At 38.9% G+C, this 27,320-nt stretch overlaps 1 protein-coding gene, 1 long non-coding RNA gene and 1 other non-coding gene across 3 annotated transcripts; all 3 read left to right on the top strand.

Annotated features, from left to right (window-relative positions):
• Window positions 1-867: 867 nt before the first annotated feature.
• On the top strand, window positions 868-3,126 carry LOC144564679 (uncharacterized). The gene is made up of 4 exons (XR_013514697.1): window positions 868-1,241; window positions 1,337-1,383; window positions 2,670-2,747; window positions 2,852-3,126. It is a non-coding gene; the product is annotated as an uncharacterized LOC144564679 (long non-coding RNA).
• An 818-nt stretch (window positions 3,127-3,944) lies between these two features.
• Window positions 3,945-12,162, top strand: LOC144564652 (conserved oligomeric Golgi complex subunit 8-like). Its single transcript, XM_078314256.1, has 13 exons — window positions 3,945-4,214; window positions 4,692-4,809; window positions 4,897-5,184; window positions 5,274-5,705; window positions 5,937-6,086; window positions 6,632-6,780; window positions 7,140-7,217; window positions 7,299-7,392; window positions 7,731-7,877; window positions 7,953-8,204; window positions 8,567-8,634; window positions 9,448-10,293; window positions 11,958-12,162. Exons 4-9 carry the CDS (start codon window positions 5,508-5,510, stop codon window positions 7,806-7,808), a joined length of 747 nt encoding a protein of 248 aa, XP_078170382.1. The 5' UTR covers window positions 3,945-4,214; window positions 4,692-4,809; window positions 4,897-5,184; window positions 5,274-5,507; the 3' UTR covers window positions 7,809-7,877; window positions 7,953-8,204; window positions 8,567-8,634; window positions 9,448-10,293; window positions 11,958-12,162.
• A 13,750-nt stretch (window positions 12,163-25,912) lies between these two features.
• On the top strand, window positions 25,913-26,023 carry LOC144564877 (small nucleolar RNA R71). The gene has a single exon (XR_013514772.1). It is a non-coding gene; the product is annotated as a small nucleolar RNA R71 (small nucleolar RNA).
• The last annotated feature ends 1,297 nt before the right edge of the window (window positions 26,024-27,320 follow it).

The following is a 27,320-nucleotide window of genomic DNA, read 5'->3' as shown; positions in this document are numbered from 1 at the left end:
GGCCGCTGGCCCCCAAAGCGGCCCAAATAAGTGCCCGCTTCCCCTCGCAGCGGCCATGTGAAATTTAATAATTCCAGTCCAATTTGGTGTTTTGGTTTATTAATTTTAATAAAATGGTATTTTTAAAAATTTCGGCGTTAATAATGTCGATTATGTAGAGATTTAGTTTTAAATATTAATATGACTTGTGACTAATTAAATGAAACAATTTTTTTTTGAAATATTAAAGAAAAAAGAATAAAATATGGCGTATATATTTTTCACGGCCATAGACCATAATCATAAATAATAATAATTAATTAATAAGACTCAACAGTCAATAGTTTTTTTCAAAAATAAAAAATAAAATATTTGTAATACTATTTTGCCGAGCTCCCGAAAAAATGACGTCACCTTTTCTCAGTAGCTCATTATAGACGAGTATGGCTAATATAACATCAGTGTCATTTCAGTCTGCATAATACCAATTCCAAAATCTATCAAATCAAGTTTAAATGGTGAATCCAAACCGTTCAAACCGATTTACTTTATGAGTGATGCGTTTACATACAAACTTTTTATATTTTCAAGTTATTTTAGTATTAAATCAAGTGGCAAAAAAATTAAAAAATGAATGTATTAAAATTAACTTAAAAACTCAAACACTTGACTGCTTGACTTGATATCAAATAAACTAAAAAACTTATAAATTTTACATGTAAATACACAACTAATGAAGTAAATCGGTTTGAACGGTTTGAATTCACCATTTAAACTTGATTTGATAGATTTTGAAGTTGGTGTTGTATAGACTGAAAGACACTGTTATTATATTAGCCATACTCCATTAGAGCATCTACAGCTTGCAAATAGAATTGCATAGTCCGACGTGGCATTTCAAAGAAATCAAACACCGATGCGGCGGTCATCCCAAATTTGCAAGCTTTCATCGGCCCTTTCATTTCGCTATCTCTCGTGCTCCTCGTCGCTGCTCGAGCTGCAAGTCGCTACTCGAGCTGCAAGTCGCCTCTCAAAATTTCCTCTCCCCTTCTTCCCCTTCCCGTCCCCGTTCTATATTTCCCTGGCTCCATTCTTCCCCACTCAAAATTTCGCCTCCATTCCTCTGCTGTTCCCCTCCTGTTAGCCTCCATCCGCCGCTATTCCCCTCCCGTTCGCCTCCATTCCGCGAACCTAGCAGCCCTCCTGAATTCCGCTAACCTTTTAAGCTTTCAATGGAGATGGACTTCACTTCTTGCTACAAGGTAAAACACTAAAACCCCATCTCACAGATCTGTTGATTTAGGTAATACAAATTCTATAATCTCGTGGAAATGACCCAAGTAATTTCATTATGTAGATCCTTCTCAAGGAAATTGGTATTGGTACGAAATTGGAGGTTTACTGGTATGAAATTGAGGGTGTTTTTTTTTTTTGCAAACCTTCTCAAGGGATCATGATTATGTTAGGTGGTACGAAATTTAGGGTTTACTGGTAAAGGAAATGGGTACCAGTATCCTCCTCGGTACCAGTACTGTGACTGGTACGCTGGTTGTGCTGCTCCAGTGGGTCGGTGTTGTTAACAACAGCATTAGTGACGTGTATTATTTGTTGCTACTCCTCCCGAGTTGCTGTTGTACCCACCCCCCTCCATGTATGTCGTTTGTCTTTGTGTTGTTTCATAGGATTTTATTTGCCATTTAATCTCCATTAGCAATTCCTCTATGTGCTTACGGTTGTCAGTGAAACAGCAAGCACATCGCTCCCTCCATATCACAAATAGCATGATGAGCATAGCTGATTTTTGCCCATGTTGTAGGTTTCCCACTTTACCCCTGTCAAAAACACTGATTGTCGGCTTTGTCGGCCAATTTTGTGTTGGTCTGTATAACCTCAGTTTAACATAGATCTCATGTGTGGAAGAACATTCCTCAAACAAATGACGTGTTGTTTCTACCTCTTTATGGCACATTAAGCATCTGCTGACCATTGTCCAGCCTCGTTTTTGTAGATTGTCATGTGTTAGAATCCGGTTCCTTGCCACCAGCCAGCTATCAGGATTTCCAATTTACTTCTTATAATTTTTTTTACCAGAGATGTACATTTTTTACAATTTGAACATGAATGGTACTCATACTTTTATTTGAGATTATTAATTGACTCATGTTATTCAATTTTGATTTCTCTGCTGCATAGTGTAAGCCCCCTACCAGTTATGCTTTACATTGCATTTTTTTTTGCATAGTTTGTTATTTTGTATTGCAGCACCACCATATCGAGGTATTCAGACTATTTAAAAACAATATCATTCGTGCTATTCATTTTCACATTCCCTGGTGCACCGTTACATGAGTCAAGAGTCTTTCAATAACTGTGTCGCAAAAGATAATGGTGTTGTAATTATTGGCGACACCATTTTCTCAAAAAAAAAAAAAATCTAGGTACATGAATCTCATTAAAGTATATATTATAATAGTCGGTGAATGTATCTGAGCCTCTAAGCCATTCCAATGGGTAAAGGAACATGACAGTTGCACTTTTCATCAGGGATGATTTTGTAATATTAAATGGGCTGCTTTGATAGATTTCTCAAGTCTTTTTATATATAATAACACAGAATTAGCTAAATTAAGAAATATCTTTGTTTTTAGTGAGCTCAAGTTATTTTATTGATTTTCTGTTGCTGGTTTCAGGTCAGGTGCAGGGACGAGTGCTGAGCCTTCTGTCAACAATAATGACACCTTGCATATTACTGCAGAAACAAATGAGATGTATGAAACTGCGACAGCATTATTATAAAGTTTGTCAATGCTATATAAATAAGTAGATATTTTAATCACCATTTTTAATATATAATTAATCTGGCTTTTATCAGGCAGAAGAGGAAATTGGATGAGCTGTATGATCAGTTACGAGAAGAGTACGAGTCAGCCAAGCGCTCAGCAATTCAACCCAACCAGCTAAAAGCTTCCTAAGAAACCAGCCTAATTTGTTCCCCAAAACCCTACTTCGATATGTGTTAATTAATTTGTTGACCAATTTACAATTCTAAAATCAGATTTTGTATTTATGCTGCAAGATATTTTTGTGCCGCTATCAAATAAAGCTTAAGCAATTGAGGACAAAATAGTTAATTGGTTGCAGTAACAATATTATTCTGTGTTGTCTGCGTAACTTCTTACTAGCACATATAACCAATAAAATTTTGTTTTCTCCACTATAGACAGAGAGAGCGGGAGGGAGAGAGAGACAGAGAGATGGTACCAGCGGTACTGGCAAATAATTTTTCAAAAAAAAGAAGTGGCGATGAGTGGAGAAAGTATCGGTAAAGAAAAATGGAACTCACGGAGGAAAAGAAAGAGGTCAACAAAAAAACTAAAGAGATCGCTGATGTGGCGGTCAAAATCAGGAGTGTAGAGTCTTTGAAATTAGGATGAATTGAAATTGCAAACAGACTTTTTGCAATTGCAAAACCTTTCACCAATGGAGATGCTCTTATAGACATACCCTGGTTTAGAGTCTTTAGACCGTGTTTAGCAAAATTTCTGTCCGGCACTATACCAGTCCCGCCTCAGACGGGTGCGTATCCTCTGAGATATCTCAACTTTTGCGTGACCGACGTGTCCGCTGCCTATTCAGTATTATGTGTGTCTTGAGATTCGTGTTTAACGTATTTAAACGGTTCAGATTTTCCATAAAGTCTCGCAAAGTTTGAGATATCTCAGAGGGTACGAATTCGCCTCGGACCTGTAAGGTGTCCGGATTCTCTACAGCATAGTAATATTTAAGTTTTCATCCTCACCGTCAGATTTCCTTAATAATCGTGTCAAACACAGATGGAACGGTCCAGATCCATAATTAAAGATTGGGTTATACTCCTGATTTTTCAGATTGTGTGAAAAGGACCTCGGGTACCTAAAAGTAAGGTCACCTCCCGAGTCCTGACTCATTCTAGAAGTTCCTTTCTGAAAACGACAAAGCTTGCGAGAGAGAGAGCGATCGCAAGAGAGCGAGAGCAGGCGTGCGAGAGAGAGACAAGCGAGATACAGAGAGAGCGATCGCAGGAGAGGAGGCGAAGGAGAGGGAGCGTGAGGAGGAGAGAACGCCAGGAGCGGCCGTCAGGAGGAGGAGCCGGCCTTTCAATCCCTCTCACGCGAGAGAATCGGTCGAAGTTCGAAAATCTCGAGTTTGAGGGGTGAGATAGCATCTCTTTCTCCCCTTGATTCTTTCTTATTTGGGTAAGTCTAAATATACAAATTAGAGAACTGGCAAGGATTTCAATTTGTTTACAGAAGGTAGCAGAATTGAGTCACTGCTAACTTTAGGGTCATTGTTGAAACCTGAAAGGAATCATTGCTAACATTTGGGACTGATTTGTGTCTTTAGTTAGCATCCACAGAAGATCGAAAAAGAGTCGAATGGTATTGCAATCTTTCAGACTCTTTCCTCTATAACACATATGCTAGCTGGATTTAATTTGATATGTCAGTTTAGGATGAAGGTAAGACTTAAATCAACCCCGGACATTTAGCAATGGTTTTGTTTGAAGTTCTAAAAGGACCTGAATTCTAGTCAATCCTGTTCTTACTATTGCTGTAAAAGAAAATTGAAAACCTTACCAATTCCATAATTTTAATAGCAAGTCTTTTCTGTAATATTCATTCAGTTTATTATCGTGGACTGTCTTGAGATGAATTGAACATTATTGTATTAAGGTATTGCTATCTATTAAATGACCTGACGCTTGAGCTGATCACATCTAAGTGCTCAACATACGAGGAATTACAACAGTACCTTCGTCTCAGGGGGCGTGAAGCATACTTTCAGAAAACTGTAAGTCCTTACAACAGTTCAAGTTTTTTTTTTGGAAATACTTTTTCCTTGCTATTCTGAAAAGGTATTTATAATTTTAATTTTCAGGATATCATTGAGAAACAGGCACCTGGTTTGATGTGAGAGGCTGAGAGATTTCTGATCTTGAGCAATATTGATAAATTGTGGAAAGAACATTTACAAGCTCTGAAATTGGAGTAAACTGCATTATAAAGGGACGCCTTTACAAAAATTGTGGAAGAATACAAAGTATAGACTGAAGAGGAGAAAAAGAAGGTAACCGTTCCATCTGATCTCCTTCTAAAGTTAATTGAAGCAGGTGGGCTCCATGTGGTTGGAACAGAGCGGCATGAATCACGCCGGATTGATAATCAGGTAGTAATTTAGAGAATTTGAGACAGATATATTCAATTAAAAACTAATTTATAGAAATATTCCATTAATAGTTTGCTTTTTGGTTTTAGGTTATAGACCTGGCTTCCATGCTAGCTCATCTAAAACCTTAATTTCTCAGATTTCCAAGTCAAAATTTTAGTTATCTAAAACTCACAGCTGGTAGATTTCTTCCTTCAATAGTGTGCGCTGTATTTGATTACTGTAAGGTACACATTACATTTCCTAAACTATTTTGTTGTCATATTTTAGGGACATGGTTTTAGGATAGATCTCTCTTAATAATAATAATCTCTCCAAGGCCAATGCCAATGGAGGCCAAGAGAGTGAAACCAGCGGCACTAACCCTAGATAGGAGGAGGTCGTCAATTGATGTTGAAGCCGAAGCTCCAGATCAAGAATTTATGGCTGCAAATCTCCTAATGCTTCCGCTTGCTGGCCCGGCCTATCAGCCCTACTTCTCCGAGCTTCTCTCTTTCTCCATTGAGAGACCACAAGGTTGCGTCTTCTCTCTTTCTTTACTTACTGATGCGTTAGATTGGTGTGGTTCATGAGGAAATTTCTTTACTGATGAGAAACGGATAATTGGAGTGATACTGTTATTTTAAGGTGATACAACACCAGCAAAAACCTTCTATCAAATCAAATCAATATATACTACTATCTCTGCCAGATCTCACTGCTAATGCATCAATGTCATATGCTGATGTATGCATTTACTAATTTCTTAGGAGCCTGAGTTGCTTAACGTGGAAGGAGAGAGAGTTAGGAGGCAAATGCAAGAGGTGGCAGTTGAGAATTATAGTGCTTTTATTTCTGCGGCTGAAGCCATCTCCTTTGTCAAAACCCAGCTTGAAGATTTCGACAAGCAACTTGAGTTACTGGTACTAACTTGGAACTTATAGTATCATGGATTTGGCTTGGACCATTTACTATTATACACCACAACTTCAAATTAAATTGTTACAACTGATTTGTTTAATGGTAGATTGCATTTGAAGTATTGATCCTGTTAAGTTTTATTGTTTTATGTGGCTTAATTTTAATGAGTTGGCTTGAGAACTTTAGAGTGGACATCTCATACAAGACAAACAACATACTAAATAGAAATATATCTTTACAGAAACTACTAGATCTGAGAAGAACAACTTAAAGGAGAAAGAACTCATGTTTCACACACTTCTGTTTCCTAATTAAGTCACACAATAAACACAGATTTTGAGCCTGTATGATCCAGCTGTGTATCAGTCTGATTTAATTTTAAGTGCTAATGAACCATTCCTGTTCAACCTTCTAGGCTTCATACCATTATTGTTTCCTTTTTTTGGTGATTTGTTGGGTTCTTGGCATCCAAGTGACTGCCTCAATTGATTGTAGCTCTGTGTGATATATGTACACGCATAAATGCATCTTTCTTTAACATGTGCAGGTTTCAGAGATCCCAAATCTGACATCAGGTTGCACGGAGTTCATCGAGTCCGCTCAACAGATTGTAGAAGAAAGGAGGCTGAACCAAACGTTATTGGCTAATCATAGCACAGTACTTGACCTTCTTGAGATTCCACAACTCATGGACACGTACGTGTTAACTCTTTTCTCATTATTAAATGCAACTTTGTGCCACCGTTGTGATGGGGCCTTTTCTCTTGGGCTAAAATTGAAGTACAATCAAGCGAAGTAAACTTAGATGTTGATGCTGAAATAATGAATAACAATAAGAGATCCAATTCCAAAGGTATTGGTTCAAAACATGCCAATTTGATCCTCATACATGGCATTATCGTGAATCAACTTAGTTGAGCAACCATGACAGAGAAAATTAACCAAAAAAATGTAGGAGGTTACTTACAAATACTCTAGATTATATTTCGGAACAGAAACCTCTTTAACTTTTTTCTATTTAAGAATTGTATGATAGAATTTGCTTCTAATTTTACATGTATACGTAATGGCAACTATGACGAGGCACTTGATTTGGAAGCTTTTGTCAATAAGCTTACAAAATTGTATTCTGAGTAAGTTTACATACTCTTTATATATTATATTACAATCAAATTTCACATATTGCTTTTCATATTTGATAATGCTGGGAATAGGTTTCCAATCATTCAGGCATTAGCAATAGATGTAAAGAAGTCAACGCAGTCTATGGTTTCTCAGCTTTTACAGAAACTCAGATCCAATATTCAGGCAAGTCATATTGTACTTTAGTTTTAGTACAGTAGTCACATTAAATTTCTTGTGTGACATGGTAGTACCAGAATAGAATTTGTCTCAGACAGGAGAACATTTGTGTCAGAAACTCATTGAAGCCTGAATTCAAACAATAATCATAAAAAAGAAACAGAAATCAAACGATTAAAATAGTAATCTCTCGTCTATAACTGACCTGTAACACCATTACAGTACCTTACTGGTATTTGATAACTCAATCTTAGATTTATACATTGCTTATCACTGTCATATTTATTTAGTACTTATCAAATTACCGGTCAAATATGGCGTTTGTGTGTTATAATGTTATACAACTATCGGAGTGCCTCCGAATCATGGCCCATTTGAGGCGAATTGGAGTGTTTGCTGAATCAGAATTGCGCCTGCAGTAAAATCATGGGGGTAAGGCATCTATGACTGAGCTTGAAGCAGAAGAGCGCCTCTCGTATTCTTGTGAAAAGGTATATATGACACTCTGTTACGATCATTTCTCTGTGCCTGAATGGTACACAATATTTAATTTGTTAACTACGTAGGGTCTAATGCGTGCTTTTAGAGTAGAAGATCTGCCAATAGAATCACAGATGCTGACAAAAGCCCTGGATGAGGCCCAGAGAAAAGTCGAGAATTACTTCTTTGACATCAGAAAGCAGCTTTTTGAATTTGATGAGGTTTTGAACAGCCAAAGAGACCGTGTCTATGCTGAGCGGAGGCGGGCTCTTGTCTCTGACAGCCTCCAATCTCTTATTGTTGAATATGTAGAGCTTACCATGGATGACATTCTAGAGGTAATTAATACATAAAATGTCATGAATGATGTATAAAATATAAAATTGTAGGAAGCATGCTTGGATACTCTTAGAAAACATAAAGATTGTCTCAAAACTATGTAATCAAGCAGACTTTCTTTTGTGCAAGTAAATGAAAGAGAAGGAAACTACAAGTCTACAATGTCTTTCTAAATTCAGGGATTTGTTTACTTTATTTATTTTAAAATTTCTTTATTTAAGAATAGAAAACAAACGGACATCTAGGATTATTATGGTTTTGTAATGAGGATTGTATGGTTTTTTCTTTTCTTTTTTTCCCTTGTGTGTTTTTCGGCACGTATATTTCTTGCCTAAAAAGTTAATTTTTTTTTTCAAGGTAGGCAAATATTGGTATTGATACTCCTAGAGAAAACTGGGATCTAGAGAAGCTGATTACAAAACTTCAACAGTAAGTTTTATTACACTGACAAATCAGTTTTTTTCTTTCTTATTTGGGTAAGTCTAAATATAAAAATTAGAGAACTGGCAAGGATTTCAATTTGTTTACAGAAGGTAGCAGAATTGAGTCACCCCTAACTTTAGGGTCATTGTTGAAACCTGAAAGGAATCATTGCTAACATTTGGGACTGATTTGTGTCTTTAGTTAGCATCCACAGAAGATCGAAAAAGAGTCGAATGGTATTGCAATCTTTCAGACTCTTTCCTCTATAACACATATGCTAGCTGGATTTAATTTGATATGTCAGTTTAGGATGAAGGTAAGACTTAAATCAACCCCGGACATTTAGCAATGGTTTTGTTTGAAGTTCTAAAAGGACCTGAATTCTAGTCAATCCTGTTCTTAGTATTGCTGTAAAAGAAAATTGAAAACCTTACCAATTCCATAATTTTAATAGCAAGTCTTTTCTGTAATATTCATTCAGTTTATTATTGTGGACTGTCTTGAGATGAATTGAACATTATTGTATTAAGGTATTGCTATCTATTAAATGACCTGATGCTTGAGCTGATCGCATCTAAGAGGTCCTATTTTACCGCTCATGTTTCCCATCTGATGTCTTAAGCATTATTGAACAGCTTAATTTACTATCATTTTTCTTCATGAAAGTAATCATAAAGATCCTAATGATTTCTATTTGAAATCCTTCTGTTTTCATTCCAAAATTGAAAATATATGATAACAGATAAAGTAGTGCATACAATAGAATAACTCGTGCAATTGACATGAAAATTAACTTTATCATTTATTTCATATGGCAAGGAGTTTACTCATGCCACTGAAGCCATGCAGGTTGCTGCTCAGGAGGCGGAGCGTGCTAAGTTCACTGTTGAAAAGGCTGAGCCGGAGATGAAGAGTGCTATTATTAGAGCTCAGGTGCATTGTCTTTTTCCTTTATTCTTATTTATGTATTTATTGTTTCTGTTGTTTCGTGATTCTATGGTGCCATGCATAGTGCGGAGGATTGGTATGTACTATGGATCAGTATTTTTATTTTTAAAGTTCAAATAGTTGATCTAAACCTTTCAACGTATCTCCATATGAATTGCTTTTTCATTTTTTAACAGTTTTTTACTATTTTTTCAGATAGGTAGAAATCACTTCATCTAAATATTCTAGACCATTTACAAGTAGTAATTTTCTACCTTTTTAAAAAAATTCTAAAAAATGTAAAATTTAGTCTACAAGTACAAATTCATATGGAGATCATGATGAACGGTTTAGATCAACTATTTGAACTTTGAAAATGAAAATATTGATTCATACTACAGACCAATCCGCGCTATGCATAGTAAGTAGTACCATAGCCTCAGTCTTTGTTGTTTGGGATAAGCTTTCAGTTCGGTTGTTTTTGTGACTTGTTCTTTCCTGATAATAAGCATTACACATTGCATTTGATTATAATTTTACCTACTTAATCTAATCATTTTTCTTGGAATTTATTGTTACGAGGGGAATGTGCTGATAGTCTTTCCTGATAGTAAGCGTGTAGAATTGAAGCTTCGAATTGATACGGCTGACGATGGGGAATGTGCTACGTCTGCTTTTTCAAAATGAAAAATTGTACCAGCTCTCACAATAGATTGGTCGGAATCAAATAAATGACAGGTGGGGTTTATGTGAGAAGAGTGAAAAAAAGTTTAATAGTAAGAGAAAATTGAGTATTGGTGTTTATATTCACTACCTTAAAGCCACTGTAGTATATTGAAAGGATTTAGGCAAGTATTTCTTAGTAATATTAACCTATTCTACTGGAACCACTTGGTACCATTGGCGTGTATGTTAGTGCTGGTATTTGTTCCATCCTCTTTTGGCTCTTTCCATTATTATCTGAGTCTTCATACTTGATTGTAGGGTTTAGGGTTTCCATTATTATCTGAGTCTTCATACTTGATTGTAGGGTTTAGGGTTTAGAATGATCCATGTATACAAGCCTCTCCAAAATGCCTCTCAAATCCAAATCTCTTAAAACTCAAGAATAATAGATTCCTCAGTGACAGATAATGGGGAACAATTACTAATTGTAACAGTCTCAATTAGACATACATCTTCACAAAAATATTACACAGCAAAAGGAAATAAAAATTAACTGACAAAAAGGAAGAAACTACCATTGCCTTTTCTCATCATTGCTGTATACTTTTTTTTGGGGGGAATTGCCTGTAGGTGCATATTCATTAAAACCATACAGAAGCAAGAAAGTAAAAAATATTACATAGCTGGAGCCTACCCAAATGACAGTTACAAGTGGTACTACGACCGAAAATATAAAGAAAAAACCTATGCTGCAAAGAGGGGAAAAGTGTAACCCCTATATTGAAACTCATATATCCTAGCTTGATTAGCAATTTTAAGAGCCATCTGATGGAGCTCTCTGTAGATATGCAGAGAGGTGAAATCAGGGTATTTTCAAGCATTTGCCAGATAAGTATAACTTAGCGAGAGGGGTTCGAGGAGAGGTGTGAGAGAGAAGGGGCGGCGAAGGGGAGTTAGGAGAGGATTGGATTGAGTTCAAAACAGGTAATCCTGCAGTTTTTATTCCCTTTTGAGCTCTAGAAATGAGCTACTTGAGTTCTTGGAATGCATAGATTGAATTCAATGATAAGAGGACATTGAAATCCAATCCTTTAATTAGATAAATTAATGAAATACGGTTTTGAATTCCCATATGGGCCTAGATTCTTTTATTTAATCGATTAATTTGAATTTTGACTTGTATCTATGCCGGATTTGATCCACTGACATCCTATCAGCAGCTGATATCTGCGGAAATAAATCTGCTGCGATTCCAAAGGATCGCAGGGTTCCTGCGATTCTAGTCCCAACTGTTCATTGAAATGCATGAATCTCAAAAGAAATTAGTTTTTGTGCACAAAACATATCAATGGTTAGTGTTGGAATCGCAGGACCCTGCGATCCTTTAGAATCGGAGCAGATTCGCACTCGATATCTGCAGGGGCAGAACTATATATTTTACAAACTTTTAATCATGTATATTAAATTTTTTTTTTTTCCTTTGAAGGTCTTATATAATTCAGCCTCTCTCAAAAAATGTTAATTGTGCATTTGTAGACTAGTAATTAGAATTCTATTTTGTAGTTGTGGAAACTTGAGTTCAAATCCGAGTTATTATGCATTTTACATTTTAACTCCCCTTCAAAATTTTCTAGTTCCGCCTCTGAGAATCTGTGATCGGCCTCAACAGTATATTGTACATTACCAGATCATGTTTATTTCTTGACCTTTACTGATTCCCTGTGATGTATGCCCAGGTTAGGGATCATTTTCAAAAGGCCTCTCAGGGAATATTTTTGTGAGAAGATAGACTGCGCAGGATTTACGAAGTATGATGCTTTTGTTCTATGCATCAGACTCGTTCCTTAGATTATCTTATATATTAGGATGATGTGGGTTGTATGGACACTATATGTGTATGTTTATTTACTGGTATAATGACTTGTGATTTTGTTATGATTATTCACGCTTCTGCATTTGTTATTATTTGTATTTGTTTAGCCTTGTGTGTTTAGTGATTAAATAAACACGAGGCGATGATTGATCACACCTTAATCCGAAACTCTCGGTTTGGGGTGTGACAGAAACTGTTTCGAATGAAATCACATCCTCTGAAATATCTCATATTTTGTGTGACTTTTTGAAAAATCTCAACTGAAATACGTTCTGCACAAATTTCAAAGTTCAAATAATACTGGGGTGTCTGCGTGCCAAATATGAACTATACTTATGGCTCAGTATATGGCATTTGATTGTAGGTCTTTGAGTTGATTGGAGGTCTTGTATTAAATATGAAATTTCATCATTTAAGCAAAGTCATTGATTCGGCATGTATTAGTTTTGACACCGTACCAACATTTCTGAAATTCTAAAGGACAAGTGATTTAAAAATCACCAACTTCCGAAAAGTACGAAGGAAATTGATACGTTCCATCTCCTAGGAAGGCTGGACTGTAGTTAATTTGTAAGTGTGGAAGCTAGAAAGGCATTCGAGCTCTTTTATACTGATATCTTGTGTGAATGAAATTACTAATTGCTAACTCGGCTGAGTTTGAGGCTTTATATAGGTCATCCTGTGACAGTTGCATAGAGGCAGTGACGGAATCACGGCTCCATAGTCTGACCGACGCTGGCACCGACGGGGCCATGTACACCCATGGGCATGTACACGAGGGGGCACCCCTTTTGAAAATCATGCCCCTCTATAGGGGAATATGCATTTTTTGGCTCTAGCCATGCCCAGGATTACCACCCCTGAAAATCCCTCATGTCAAATACTAAAAAAGAATTTCAAAAAATCACAAGTTTTTTTTCAAAAATTCAAAAAAATAATAAATAAAAAAATTCAAAAAAATTCAAAAGTTAAAATTTTTTTTCAAAAAAACTTGAAAAATTTCAATAATTCAAAAAATTTCAAAAAATCATAAAAATTCCAAAAATTTCCCCGCTGGACAGTTTTCGGTTCATTTTTTGCCCCAATGGACAGTTTTCGGGTCATTTTTGGCCAACACTTGGCCGTAACCGCTTAGTTTTCAGGTCATTTTAGCCCGACAGGGGCACCGACGGGGCAACGACACTGGCACCGACAGGGGACTGACGCTGGCACCGATGGGGGCACCGACTGGGACACCGACGCTGGCACCGACGGGGGCACCGATGCTGGCACCGACGGGGCCATGTACACCCATGGGCATGTACATGAGGGGTCACCCCTTTTGAAAATCATGCCCCTCTATAGGGGAATATGCATTTTTTGGCTCTAGCCATGCCCAGGGTTACCACCCCCTGAAATCCCCCATGTCAAAATCCCGAATGTCAAATACTCAAAAAATTTCCAAAAATCACAAAACAATTTTAAAAAAAAAAATTCAATAAAATTAAAAAAAAAATTCAAAAAAACTTAAAAAATTTCAATAATTAAAAAAATTTCAAAAAATAAACAAAATTAAAAAAAAATTCAAAAATTCAAAAATTCAAAAAAATTCAAAAAAAATAAAAAAAAATAAAAAATTCCAACAATTTCCCCCGCTGGATAGTTTTCAGGTCATTTTAGCACGACGGGGCACCGACGCTGGCACCGACGGGGCCATGTACACCCATGGGCATGTACATGAGGGGTCACCCCTTTTGAAAATCATGCCCCTCTATAGGGGAATATGCATTTTTTGGCTCTAGCCATGCCCAGGGTTACCACCCCCTGAAAATCCCCCATGTCAAAGTCCCGCATGTCAAATACTAAAAAAAATATCAAAAAATCACAAATTTTTTTTCAAAAATTTAACAAAAAAAAAATTCAAAAATTCAAAAATTTCAAATTGATTGTAATTAATATTAAGATGGTTATAATTAATTATACGTGTTATAATTAAATTATATTTGTCATGTTAAGAATGACAAAGCAAAAATAATGGTTATAATTAGTTATACTTGGTATAATTAATTGTACGTTATTTAGAATGACAAACAGAAACACTGGTAAGTTTATAAACGTGTTTGACATGTTGTATAAAATTACCAAACGAAAACCGTAGACGAATATAATTGTACATGACAATTATACATATTTGATTTGAATATTTACTATTCATAATGGGTTTGGGTTAATGGGTTTTGAATCCATTAAACTAATCTAACCAATATGAAGTTGCAAAATCAAATTTGAATGCCAAAAGGGCATTTTGGTAATTTTGGCAACTTCGGGGGTATTTCGGTCTTTTGCGAACCTCCTCAAATGCCTATAAATAGAGGGGCATAGGTGAAAGAGAAAACTCACTAATTCACGTGTTAATCTGATTAATTCGTTAATTGGAATTTCTCTCTTTCTCTGTTTACGGTTTTTTGATCGGTGAATAGTGTTTTACCAAATTTTTGCGGTATTTCAGATTTGGTTTATTAGTGAATCTGATTAAACGAAATTTTTTGGTGAATAGTGTTTTTGCAGAATTCCACGGTTTATAGTATTTCTGGCAAAAGAAATAAACCGCTCTCCGGTTAATCCTGGTGGATAACCAATAGAGGTATCACACGTGTGATACTCCGAGTTGATTCCTTCCCTGGTGTAGCTCTACTCACTCGGTCTGCATTCCAACTGTGATTTGGAAACAAGGTATGAACATGTTATATTAATCTATTTAATTGATAAATAGATTTAATGTTTTAGAAATCAATTATGGAGTAGATATGTAAATAGGATTAAACGGATCTTCTTGATTCATTTAATCCGTAGCTTAAGGTAGATGTAAAAGTTTTGTTTTACTCTTTCCGCACCTTAAGCATATAAATGGGTTTGAACTGTCAAAACCCAACATGACCGTAGAACAAAAATTTCTACGGCCAACTTAAGCTCAGGATTAAACGGGGTATGTCAGGAAACTTTCCAAGGCGGTCCACCTTCAGTATTCCTTTGGCATCATGTTGTACCCTAGAAAGTTGCCAATTTAAATAAATGGAATTTGGCACCAATTAAAATGCTTGAACAATGTTAAATATGCATAAAACCTTCCCAAGATGAAGGGAAATGACATATTAAAGTTCATGGTAATGTTCTACATTTAAAACCGTGAATTTTGATATTTTATACAGATTCTAACTCCAAATGGTTAAGGAGTTATGAATTTTCAAAGGAATTGCTGACATGACATGCCCTGATTGGTGCCACATGGCACAGGGTACCCCTAGCAATAAACCTGACTTCTCTGGGTACAAATTGGGAGTTCCTAAGCTTAAACCTAACCCCAAGGCCCACTGTCAGCCTCTCAGAGGTAAATTTCGCTGAGAATCGGAATCTTGTTGAGGAAGAAGATCTGGAAGATGAGGAAGAGGATCTTGAAAATGCAGGTGAAGAAGAAGAAGATGTGGCCGATGCACAAAACGATAACATGAATGAAGAGTAGATCGGATAATTTTAAAAATTAAAAACTTGCTAATTTGGTTAATATGCTTAGTTGCATGAATTGTTTGTTAGTTGCATGTTTAACTTGAATTGTTGAATTGTTAGTTTAAATTGTTGAATTGTTAGTTTAAATTGTTGAATTGGTGAAGTATTGCTTTGAACTAGTTTAATTTAGTTGAATTGCATGAATTGTTTGAATTGCGTTATTGGAAATTTGGTGTGGATATGTATGAGATGTAGATGTTTTTAAATGTGATGTATGAATTGCTAACTTGTGATGTGATTTTTTACTACACAAGTAATAAATCCTAAATGGCACTCAATCCGGTTGCAAGTGTACAACCTTATCAAGTAGTATTTAAGGATCGTCTCCACAGGGACAATTCGGAATATTAGACCCTACCTAATCAATTTAATTTAGTAACAGGAAATAAAAGGAATTTGTTGTTTTTAGGATGTTTGTTTGTAGGTGATCAAACTGAATTAACTAAATTCTAAGGTCGAAATGTGGTTTTTAAGCAAGAATGAGAAATTAGGGTTTCTTAGGGTTCCTATCCACTAATGTCACGATTAATTGATTTACTAAAGTTGTTCTTATAATTATGAAGGCACAGTAGAGTGTTATAGGTATAAAGTGATATCTCTATATTAATACCATCTTTAAATTAGTATAAATGTCGCCTCTCGGTACTTGGTTACACTAATCCAAAGTCATTAAGTCCTTAACCGTCCCTCTCGGTACTTGGTACAATTTTCTAACCTATCGGGTTAAGCCCGTATAAGACAAGCGTCGCCTCTCGGTACTTAGCCTATCAAATACCCTATTCTTTATGGTCAGGACTAAATATTCAATCTCTCGATTGTAAATACCGAATCCTAGGGTTTCTTGCAATTTCGATTAAGTCATCACAATCAAATAATGTAAAGAATAGATCATACCAAGGAACAAGTAAATATAATATAAAATCAATTAATTCATGACACAAGTTTCAAGCATAACCCTAATCAACCCTAGAAATGACCTTAGCCGATCATGGCTAAAGCACAAAAGAGAATAAACAAGTAAAAGAGTTCAAAAAGAAAGAAATCAATATAACCGCTCGAAGAAATTCGCTATCTTCTTCTCCCTCCTTTTGTCTCTCCTTTTTCTCCCTATTCTCCTTTGCTTTTCTCTCTTTCTAATGTCTAAAATTCGTCCTTAAAAAACAGTTATCTTTCTTCCAGAAATAAAAACAACTAATAATAGCAAAAATATCGTTCTGGAACTGTTTATTGCGGGCCGCAATAATAATACAGAAAATCTGTTCTGAAAATGCTGTTCTGTCTGAGTTGGTTGCGGCCCGCAATAAATTAATTGCGGCCCGCAATAAAAGAGAAAATTCGCCAGAATTCGTGCTGTCTTGCTCCAGATAATTCGTCTTTCTCCGTTGAGCTCCAAGCACTTGATTGCCTACAAAATAAACACAACTAGGGCAGTAACTTGAACTTTTAAACATTTCTAACCTAATTAAATTCTAATTTCAACAAAACTCGGCTTAATTTACACAACAAACCCTAGGTTTCAACATATATCATTTTGGCTTATCAAATTCCCCCAAGCTTAGTTTTTGCTTGTCCCAAGCAAGTCTAAACACTCACAGGAATCCCCGGGGCTGGTTAATGTATTTTAGACCAAGTTATCTAAACTATCCTAATAATAAAAACTTAAACATAAAATTGGTCGGTCGAGGCAAATTAGGGTCCAAACAATTCAATCCAAAGCATGAGTGTGTAGAACAATTATGCGGGTTTCTTTCAATGATCTTCTTCACCTCACAAACGCAAGTTTTGATTTTAATTAAGCAAGCTTATATCTATATGATACTTTTAGAATTAGTTAATCTTAAATTTTTCTCCCCGTTCTACAAGTGACAACCAATTCCAGAAACTCCTTTGAAAAATTAAGTTTTTGTTAGGGGTGTAGATTGTGCCTGATGCTTTGACTTTTTTTACTTGTGCATCCGTCTGCTTTTGGCTCACTCATTTTTCCACTCATTTTTTTTTTATTTCTTTTTTTTTTATTTTTTTTTATTTTTTTTATTATGCGGATGTATCTGTCCTATGGACTTCAATCCAACATAGCTCACTTTTTTCAGCCTACACCTTTGTTCAATTAAGTTCAATTAGAAAAGGATTTCTGAGTCTCGCGCAAAGTCTCCTACGGGCACCAAGCCTTTCGGAAACTCTTGGCATTGCGCATCTGAGACTTGATTTTCAACATGTAGAGGGGTTCTAATTTAAGACCACAGGTACTAAAGTGTCATAAAACATAATCTCACCAACTATTATGCCAACTTGCGCCATGTGGTTATACCATTGAAATCCCCACTTAGATTTTTATGTTTTCTCAAGGCTTCAAATTTAATTGTTTTTCCCCTAAATAGCACAGAACCTACCATTTTTTTTTTTTTTTTTTTTTTTTTTTGCATAAAAAAAAAATAACCTAACCTTAAGATACAATTCCAATTTTTACCCCCCCCAAGCCTAAACATTGGCACCGCCTCGGTGCAATAAACAAGCTAATGAAAGGTAAAAAGAGGAGATGAAAGAAACTCACAATGAGAATCAAACTGGTGGAGGTGGTGGATCAGTCCCCTGAGAAGATGTACCAGTCGCTGGTGGTGAGGGAAGCGTAGGTCGGCGGCGCCGCGGTATCGAGTCAGCGGAAACAAAGCCGGAGTCAGACATATGCCCGTAGATGCGATCCGTCCGATGGTAAGTACCATGCTGCTGCTCAGCTATCTCATCCACCGTCCCTGCAAGGTCCGTGTACTGGACATGCATACGCCCCATCTGTGCGGAGAGCTGAGTCATGTCGGAATGAGAAGTGCCGAACTGACCCGTCATGTAGGTCCGATGCTCAGTAAACTGCCCTCCTATGTGAGTACGGAGGTCGGCAATCTGGCGATCTACAGAGTTGAACCGCTCATCCACATAATCGCGCAATTTTGTGATGTTGGTGTTCATAGTCTGCATCAACTCGTACATTTGTTGCGGTGTCACTTGGTCGGGACCGGGAGCCCAAAATGGAGGAGGAGGCTGAGGCTGCTCAGGTGGAGGGATCCCAAATGGATCAACAGCGGCTTGTGCGGCAGGATGGTGTGGTTGTGCCACATTAAGGGGCAGAATCCAAGTGGAGGGATCCGCCCTATCGACCGGTATCGGCAAAGGCACAGAAATCTGCCGACCGCTGGAGATGAAGAAGAAGGAGTTTCCAATGTGAGTGAAAATGCCAGCCGACTGAAGATATGCCATGTCAATGAACTCGGTTTGCTTTTGGAGGCGATGGGCAGGGACTTTGTAAACTGACCCGTCTGCAGGAATGACCCCATGGTAAATGGCAAGACGAGTCACAAAGCCACCACATGAGATCATACCGCTCGGAGTGGCATTTGTCCTCACGTTCAGGAGATTGTTAATGAAGAAGCTGCCAACGTGGGGTAATTTCTCGGGACTGGTCAGAGCATGGATCATGGCATAGATGAAGTATGTCTCGCACTCGCCCATGGTACCCACCGTCTCACCGCGTGCAAAGATAGTGAAGGCGAGCGCACGCTGGATGTAGCGAAACACTGGGTGGCTGATCTGACTGGCCTTGTAAGTCCGCCGAGGACCACCGATCAGCTGGCAGGAGAAGTCATAAAAACTGGTATCCGGCTCCCAATTTGGCACCGTCACTGCCTCAGGCTGGTGAGGGAACCCCAGGAGGTTGCTGAGTTCCTCAAGTGTGATCTGGTACTCCGCACCGTCCAAAAAGTACTGCAATAAAGTATCATCCTCCATGTGAAGAGTAGATAAAAACTCATAAGTTAAAGTGCGGTACGCAGGAAATGGCCTGGTACAATAGTCCCAAATACCAAGGGAAGACATAAGGGACTGAACCTCATCTACAATGCCCAACTGCTGAAGGGTAGGTATGTGAACGTACTTGGGCTGGACAACCTTTTTGGTCTTAAGAATCTGAAAATTTTCACGTGCTTTTGGATGCACAAACCTTAGACCATAGTCAGATTCACGGTTTTCAGGCCACTGACTTTGAGGTAAAGTGGTCCAGTCAGGTTGGTCAGATATTTCGATATCACCAGATCCACTAGTGGTATTGGCTCCTCCCCTATATTGTTTGGAACGCTTTGAGGGGATGAAGTCATCCTCTGCTACCGCCTTACCCTTGTTCCTTGTTTTTGGTGGCATGGTTGGTGTTCAGTTGGTTCAATTCAAATACAATTCACACTCAATTCAATTACCAATTTGGTCGGTTCAATCACAATTCACAATTTTCTTCAATTTGGGTAATTCACAATTTACCAATATGATTCAATTCAAGCAATTGAAATTAAAGAGAGTTTGAGATACAACCAAATGTGTGCAATCAAACCAATGTGAAGTGATGGAGTCGAGTAGAGCAACCGAGAAGTCCAAACGCCGAGTCGATGCGCCAAATTTCCAGCAAAATCAGCAAGGAAATGCCTTCTATTTAACTTATTGCGGGCCGCAATAAACCTGGTTGCGGGCCGCAATAGCCGTGGAGATCTCAAAAACCGCCTCTGTCTTCTTCGTTGCGGACCGCAATAAATGGAATTGCGGGCCGCAATGGGTCTTCGTCAGAAGGGTGGCTGATCTGGCTGCTTGGTTGCGGTCCGCAATAGCCGGTGTTGCGGGCCGCAATGCGCGCGGTGGAGAGGCGGCGGCTGATCTGGCTGCTTTGGGAGAGAGAGAGATGGTTTGGCTTTTGTAGAGAGAAATGGAGAGAAAGGGTTGTAAAGAAAGATGGAGAGAAAGGTGGAGAGGGAGATTGAGAGATGTGAGAGAAAGAGAGATGTGAGAGAGAGAGATAGAGAGAGAGATAGAGAGAGAGATAGAGAGAGGTGCGGGAAGAGGGAGAAAGGAAGAGAGAATGGCAGAGAGAGAGAGAGAATTTTGCAAAAAGGTCCCCTTTTTATCACAAATTCGCGCCTGTTGGGCCTCCATTGCGGGCCGCAATAGGTTGGTTGCGGACCGCAATGAACCTGAGAAATATATATTTTTTTTTTACCTCTGACTATCTTATTGCGGCCCGCAATAAATTAATTGCGGACCGCAATTCACCCAGAATTGCAACTGTAAGCTTCAGAAGTCTCTGACTACTTGATTGCGGCCCGCAATAAATTAATTGCGGACCGCAAAGAGGCCTGAAATCTTCTGAAACACCTAAACTAACCTATCTAAATGCAAATAAATTTTAAAATACGAAATTTAAACATGCAAAAAGGTAAATTGCCTGGGTTGCCTCCCAAGAAGCGCTCGTTTAGGGTCTCGAGCTTGACCATTCTCCTCTTTTAGTTCATTGGTGCATCGGTAAGGGAGATGTTAATCTTCCCTTCAACCGGTTCTCCATGATTGTACACCTTGAGTCTCTGGCCATTTACTTTAAAAGCGCCAGTTCGTTCGCTCCAGATTTCTACCGCTCCATGTTCAAACACGCGTTTCACCTGAAACGGGCCGCTCCATTTGGATTTAAGTTTTCCTGCAAAGAGTTTAAAACGTGAATTGAACAATAAAACATAATCACCAATATTAAACTCCCTTCTTATGATGTGCTTGTCATGCCATTGTTTCGTTTTCTCCTTGTAAATTTTGGCATTCTCATATGCGCTGAGGCGGATTTCCTCAAGTTCATGCAAGTCGAGGACGCGCTTGTGACCCGCTTGAAGCATGTCAAAGTTGAGAGATTTGATAGCCCAAAACGCCTTGTGCTCCAGTTCAACGGGCAAATGACATGGCTTGCCATAGACAAGCTTGAAAGGAGTCATGCCAATTGGGGTTTTGTAGGCTGTGCGGTACGCCCAAAGTGCGTCATCCAGTCTCAAACTCCAGTCTTTTCGGGTCAAGCCTACAGCGGTTTGGAGGATGTGCTTGATCTCTCGGTTCGATACTTCAACTTGGCCACTTGTTTGCGGATGATACGGAGTCGCGACTTTGTGCCTTACGCCATATTTCTCCATTAGGGTTTGAAAGGAGCGGTTGATGAAGTGAGAACCTCCATCACTGATCACTACCCTTGGAACACCGAATCTTGGAAAAATTATCTTTTGGAAAAGGCGCTTGACAGTCTTTGAGTCGGCTCCTGGACTTGGTATTGCTTCTACCCACTTGGAGACATAGTCCACCGCTACAAGGATGTACTTGTTGTTGCATGAACTTGGAAATGGCCCCATGAAGTCAATGCCCCATACATCGAATAATTCGACTTCCAGAATGCTTTGTTGAGGCATCTCGTGTCGCTTGGTTATGCTGCCCATCCTTTGACATTTGTCACAAGAGAGAACAAACAACCTTGTGTCCTTAAAAAGGGTTGGCCAATAGAAACCGGCTTGCAGGACTTTGGCGGCCGTTTTGTTGGTTGAAGCATGTCCGCCATAGGGTGATGAATGACAGTGGTAGAGAATCGATTGAACCTCATCATGTGGAATGCATCTTCTATGAATCCCATCAACACCAAGCTTGAAGAGATATGGGTCATCCCAAAAATAATGCTTGGTATCCGCATAGAATTTCTTCCGTTGTTGGTATGTGAGGTAGGGTGGTAGAACACCACACGCAAGGAAATTGGCGATATCGGCAAACCAAGGGTATTCGACTTTGTTGATTTGATAGAGCTGTTCATCAACAAATGAGTCATCTATTGGCACTTCTTGGCTTGAAGGTTCAGCCACAATGCGTGAAAGATGATCAGCTACTAGGTTTTCGGTACCCTTCTTGTCTCTTATCTCAAGGTCAAACTCCTGAAGGAGGAGGATCCATCGGATGAGGCGCGGTTTTGCATCTTTTTTGGTAAGGAGGTAACGGACTGCCGCATGATCAGTGTAGACAATGACCTTAGAACCCACCAAGTAAGGGCGGAACTTGTTGATGGCGAAGACTACCGCAAGCAACTCCTTTTCAGTTGTGGTGTAGTTGACTTGGGCCTCATCTAGCACCTTACTTGAGTAGTAGATTGCATACGGCTTCTTGTCGACTCGCTGCCCCAAAACTGCTCCAACAGCATAATCACTCGCGTCACACATAATCTCAAATGGCTCACTCCAATTCGGGGGTTGCAAGATAGGTGCTGAAATCAAAGCTTCCTTCAACCTATTAAAGGCATCTAGACAATCCTCATTAAAATCAAAAGGGGCATCTTTAAGCAACAGGTTAGTCAAAGGTTTGGCAATTTTAGAAAAATCTTTAATGAACCTTCGATAAAAACCTGCATGCCCTAAAATGCTCCTAACACCTTTAACATTTGTTGGTGGAGGCAATTTTTCAATTACCTCAATCTTTGCACGGTCAACCTCTAAAGCCTTAGCAGAAATAACATGACCTAACACAACACCCTCTTGTACCATAAAGTGACATTTTTCCCAATTCAAGACAAGGTTTACCTCTTCACATCTTTGTAGGACTTTGGATAGGTTTAGCAAACATTCATCAAAAGTGGTACCATAAACCGAGAAGTCATCCATGAAAACTTCCATATATTTCTCAATTAGGTCAGAAAATATACCCATCATAGCCCTTTGAAATGTTGCATGTGCATTGCACAAACCAAAGGGCATCCTACGATATGCAAAGGTACCGTATGGACATGTAAAAGTGGTATTTTCTTGGTCATCAGGGTGAATTGGTACTTGAAAGAACCCACTATAACCATCAAGATAACAAAAGAAAGAGTGCTTAGCTAGCCGTTCAAGCAATTGATCAATGAACGGAAGAGGGAAGTGATCCTTGCGCGTGCCGATATTGAGCTTTCGATAATCGATGCACATGCGCCATCCCGTCACGAGTCGTGTTGCAATCGGTTCGCCATTCTCCCCTTCTATCACTGTTGTCCCTCCCTTCTTTGGCACCACATGGATTGGGCTCACCCATTTGCTATCGGAGATTGAATAGATGATGCCGGCATCAAGAAGTTTCTGAATCTCCTTCCGCACCACCTCACTAAGGTTCGGGTTCAATCTTCGCTGTCCTTCAATGGTTGGCTTGTGTCCTTCCTCCATGAGAATGCGGTGCATGCAGATGGAAGGGTTGATTCCTTTGAGGTCATCAATGGTGTATCCAATGGCCTTTCGGTGCATCCTCAAGATTTGTAGAAGTTGTGAGGTTTGGTTTTGGTTGAGGGATGCGTTGACAATAACGGGATAGGTTTGGTTTGGACCGAGGTATTCATATCGAAGGGTCGAAGGTAATGGCTTAAGTTCAACCTTGGGTGCATCCTTTGAGGTTTCGGCAAAGTTTGGAAGGGTCTCGGCGGTTGAAACCTGAAAAATTGGGCTCAGAATAGGCTCTTTGTCAATCTGGGAAGGGTTATTGCGGGCCGCAATAAATTATGATTTCTGCAGATTCTCTGTCTGAATTGGTTGCGGGCCACAATAACTTTCATTGCGGGCCGCAATAACTGTGCGAATCTCTTCCTTCTCTGTCTGGATTGGCTGCGGACCGCAATAACTTTCATTGCGGGCCGCAATAACATCTACAGAACCCGTTTGGTTGGCTTTTTCGCACTCCTGATCCATCCAATACTCAAAGGAACCCTTCTCCAAGTTGTTCAACAGCTCCTCATCTATCAACCTGTCAAGAATCTCAACACTAAAAACACTTTGATCATTAGATGGATATCTCATGGATCTTTTGATGTCAAATGTTAATTTTTTTTCACCAATGTTCATTGTTATAATTCCATCATGAACATAAATCACGGCTTTTGCCGTATTGAGGAATGGTCGACCTAACAAGAGTGGAGTGTGAGTGTCCTCATCCATGTCAACCACAACAAAGTCAATTGGTACAAAGAACTTGCCAATTTGGATCGGTAAATCTTCCACCACTCCTAGGGGTAACTTAACTGATTGGTCTGCCAATTGAAGAGAAATTCTGGTTGGCTTAAGTTCCCCTACACCTAACCTATCATAGACCGACTTGGGCATGAGACTTACACTAGCTCCTAGATCACATAGTGCACGTTTGAATTGGACATTTCCGATAGAACATGGTATGGAAAATTTACCCGGATCATCCAACTTTTTGGGCAATTCATTCATTACCATGGCACTACAGTTTGTGTCTAAGGATACCATTTGTACTTCCTCAAGTTTACGCCTATTTGAAAGAATGTCTTTGAAAAATTTGGTGTAAACTGGCATTTGGGTCATTACCTCAGTCAATGGTAGGTTCACATGCAATTGTTTCATCAATTCAAGAAATTTGGCAAATTGTTTGTCGGTCTTCTCATTCTTGAATCTACCAGGAAAAGGTGCATATTTGTGAGGAGGGATATAGAGAGGTACCTGTGCACTTACCTTTGGCGGCTCATCTTGAGACGGTTTTGCTTGATTGGCATGATCACTTGGTACAATTGGTGTTGCTTCCTTTGAGGCGGAATCCTCACGTGTGGAGATGTGCTCATCATTGCTTCGTGTCCCTTCACCTCGCGGCTGTACATAGGCGTCCTCTGGGATGGGTGGATCCTCGTACTGCGTCCCGCTGCGAAGCATGTGCCTAACCGCCTTGACATCCCTGGGGTTGCTCTCAGGTTTTGGTGGAAGGGAGCCCGGTTGGTGAGAGAATTGGGTAGCTTGTTGTGCAACTTGGTTTTCAAGCATTTTGTTTTGGGTTGCCAACATTTCTACCTTTTTGGTCAATTCATCGAATTTTTGATTTTGACTTGTCATGAAAGTCTCCATCATTAATTCAAGATTGGATTTTGGTTGTGCGTTAGAATTATACCCTTGGTTACCATAACCTTGATTTGGTCTATTAAAGTTTGAGTTACTTTGGGTATTTTGGTCATTTTGTCTCCACGCAAAGTTTGGGTGATTTCTCCAATCGGAATTGTAGGTATTGGAGTAAGGATTGTTATTCGGTTTGAAATTGCCTTGGTTTATGGCATTAACTTCCTCATGACTAACTTCATTACTTATACCACAATTTATTGCTAAATGGTCGGTTCCACCACAAATTGAACAAGGAAGAGAAGAAGGATAGTTTACCGAATTTACGCTCATTTGATCAATTTTGCGATTTAAAGCGGCAATTTCTGCGGCCATGTTTGAATTCGAATTCACCTCCTTCATTCCCCGTTGCAGGATGATTGGAGTCTCCCTAGGGTTGTGCCATTGGCTTTGGTTGAGAGCCATGTCATCAACCAACTTGTATCCATCAATAGCCCCCTTGTTCATGAGGCTACCTCCAGCGGCTGCATCTAGCATGCCCTTGTCGTGTGGCATGAGGCTATTGTAGAAAATTTGCAATAAATTCCACCCTTCTATACCATGATGAGGGCAGCACCTCTGCAATTCTTGAAACCTCTCCCACGCCTCGCTCATGGTCTCATCTCCTTTTTGTCGAAAATTGTGGATTTGATGGCGCAAGGAGTTCGTTTTGGATGGTGGAAAGAACTTGTTGAGGAAAGCATTCGCCACCTTTGGCCAAGTGTTCATATTCTCGGGCCGTTGTCCCCTTATCCAACCTTTAGCCTTGTCTGCAAGGGAAAAAGTGAAAGCCATTACTTTAAGATCATCAGGAGAAACAGTTTGTACCTTGATTGTACTGCAGATTTCTTCAAAGTTGGCTAAGTGTTGTGTAGCATCTTCATGAGGCAAACCATGGAAAAGATTGCGCTGCACCATGCTAACCCATGCAGGAGGAATTTGATATTCCTCCGCATTGATAGTAGGTGCCGTGTACCCAAAGTGGATTTCCTCAGCCTTAGGTGCCGTAAAGTCTCTCAAAGGGCGGTTGGCATCGGCTACTTCATGATTTTCTCTTTCCACATTAGCTGCCCTCAAGCGTTGAAGTTCATTGGCCATCCGATCCCTTTCTCTTTGAAGGTTTTGAAACCTAGCATCCTCATTTCCGGTCGACATGTCTAACCGGCGTGGATTCAAGGGTAAGAAAGGTCCCCTTGTTGGGTGCTTGTTTCTTCTCTCGTAGAAAAGATGAGTTGATCCTCTCCTCGAAAACCACTCAACCAAATCTGTGGCGTCCGGAGTTGGAGGCTCCTTTGCTAGATTTCAACCTAAAATGAGAGAGAAAGAAAACAAAAGAAAATTAAAAACAATTACTAATTAAATTACTTAGGTCCGAAATAATATTCACCGTTGTCCCCGGCAACGGCGCCAAAAACTTGATGTGATTTTTTACTACACAAGTAATAAATCCTAAATGACACTCAATCCGGTTGCAAGTGTACAACCTTATCAAGTAGTATTTAAGGATCGTCTCCACAGGGACAATTCAGAATATTAGACCCTACCTAATCAATTTAATTTAGTAACAGGAAATAAAAGGAATTTGTTGTTTTTAGGATGTTTGTTTGTAGGTGATCAAACTGAATTAACTAAATTCTAAGGTCGAAATATGGTTTTTAAGCAAGAATGAGAAATTAGGGTTTCTTAGGGTTCCTATCCACTAATGTCACGATTAATTGATTTACTAAAGTTGTTCTTATAATTATGAAGGCACAGTAGAGTGTTATAGGTATAAAGTGATATCTCTATATTAATACCATCTTTAAATTAGTATAAATGTCGCCTCTCGGTACTTGGTTACACTAATCCAAAGTCATTAAGTCCTTAACCGTCCCAATTGGTGTAGAAAGTTATTCGTCACCTCTCGGTACTTGGTACAATTTTCTAACCTATCGGGTTAAGCCCGTATAAGACAAGCGTCGCCT

Source organism: Carex rostrata, chromosome 13 (genome assembly GCF_964058835.1).
Source record: "Carex rostrata chromosome 13, lpCarRost1.2, whole genome shotgun sequence".
NCBI lineage: Eukaryota > Viridiplantae > Streptophyta > Magnoliopsida > Poales > Cyperaceae > Carex > Carex rostrata.
This window is presented reverse-complemented; position numbering and strand designations above follow the sequence as displayed.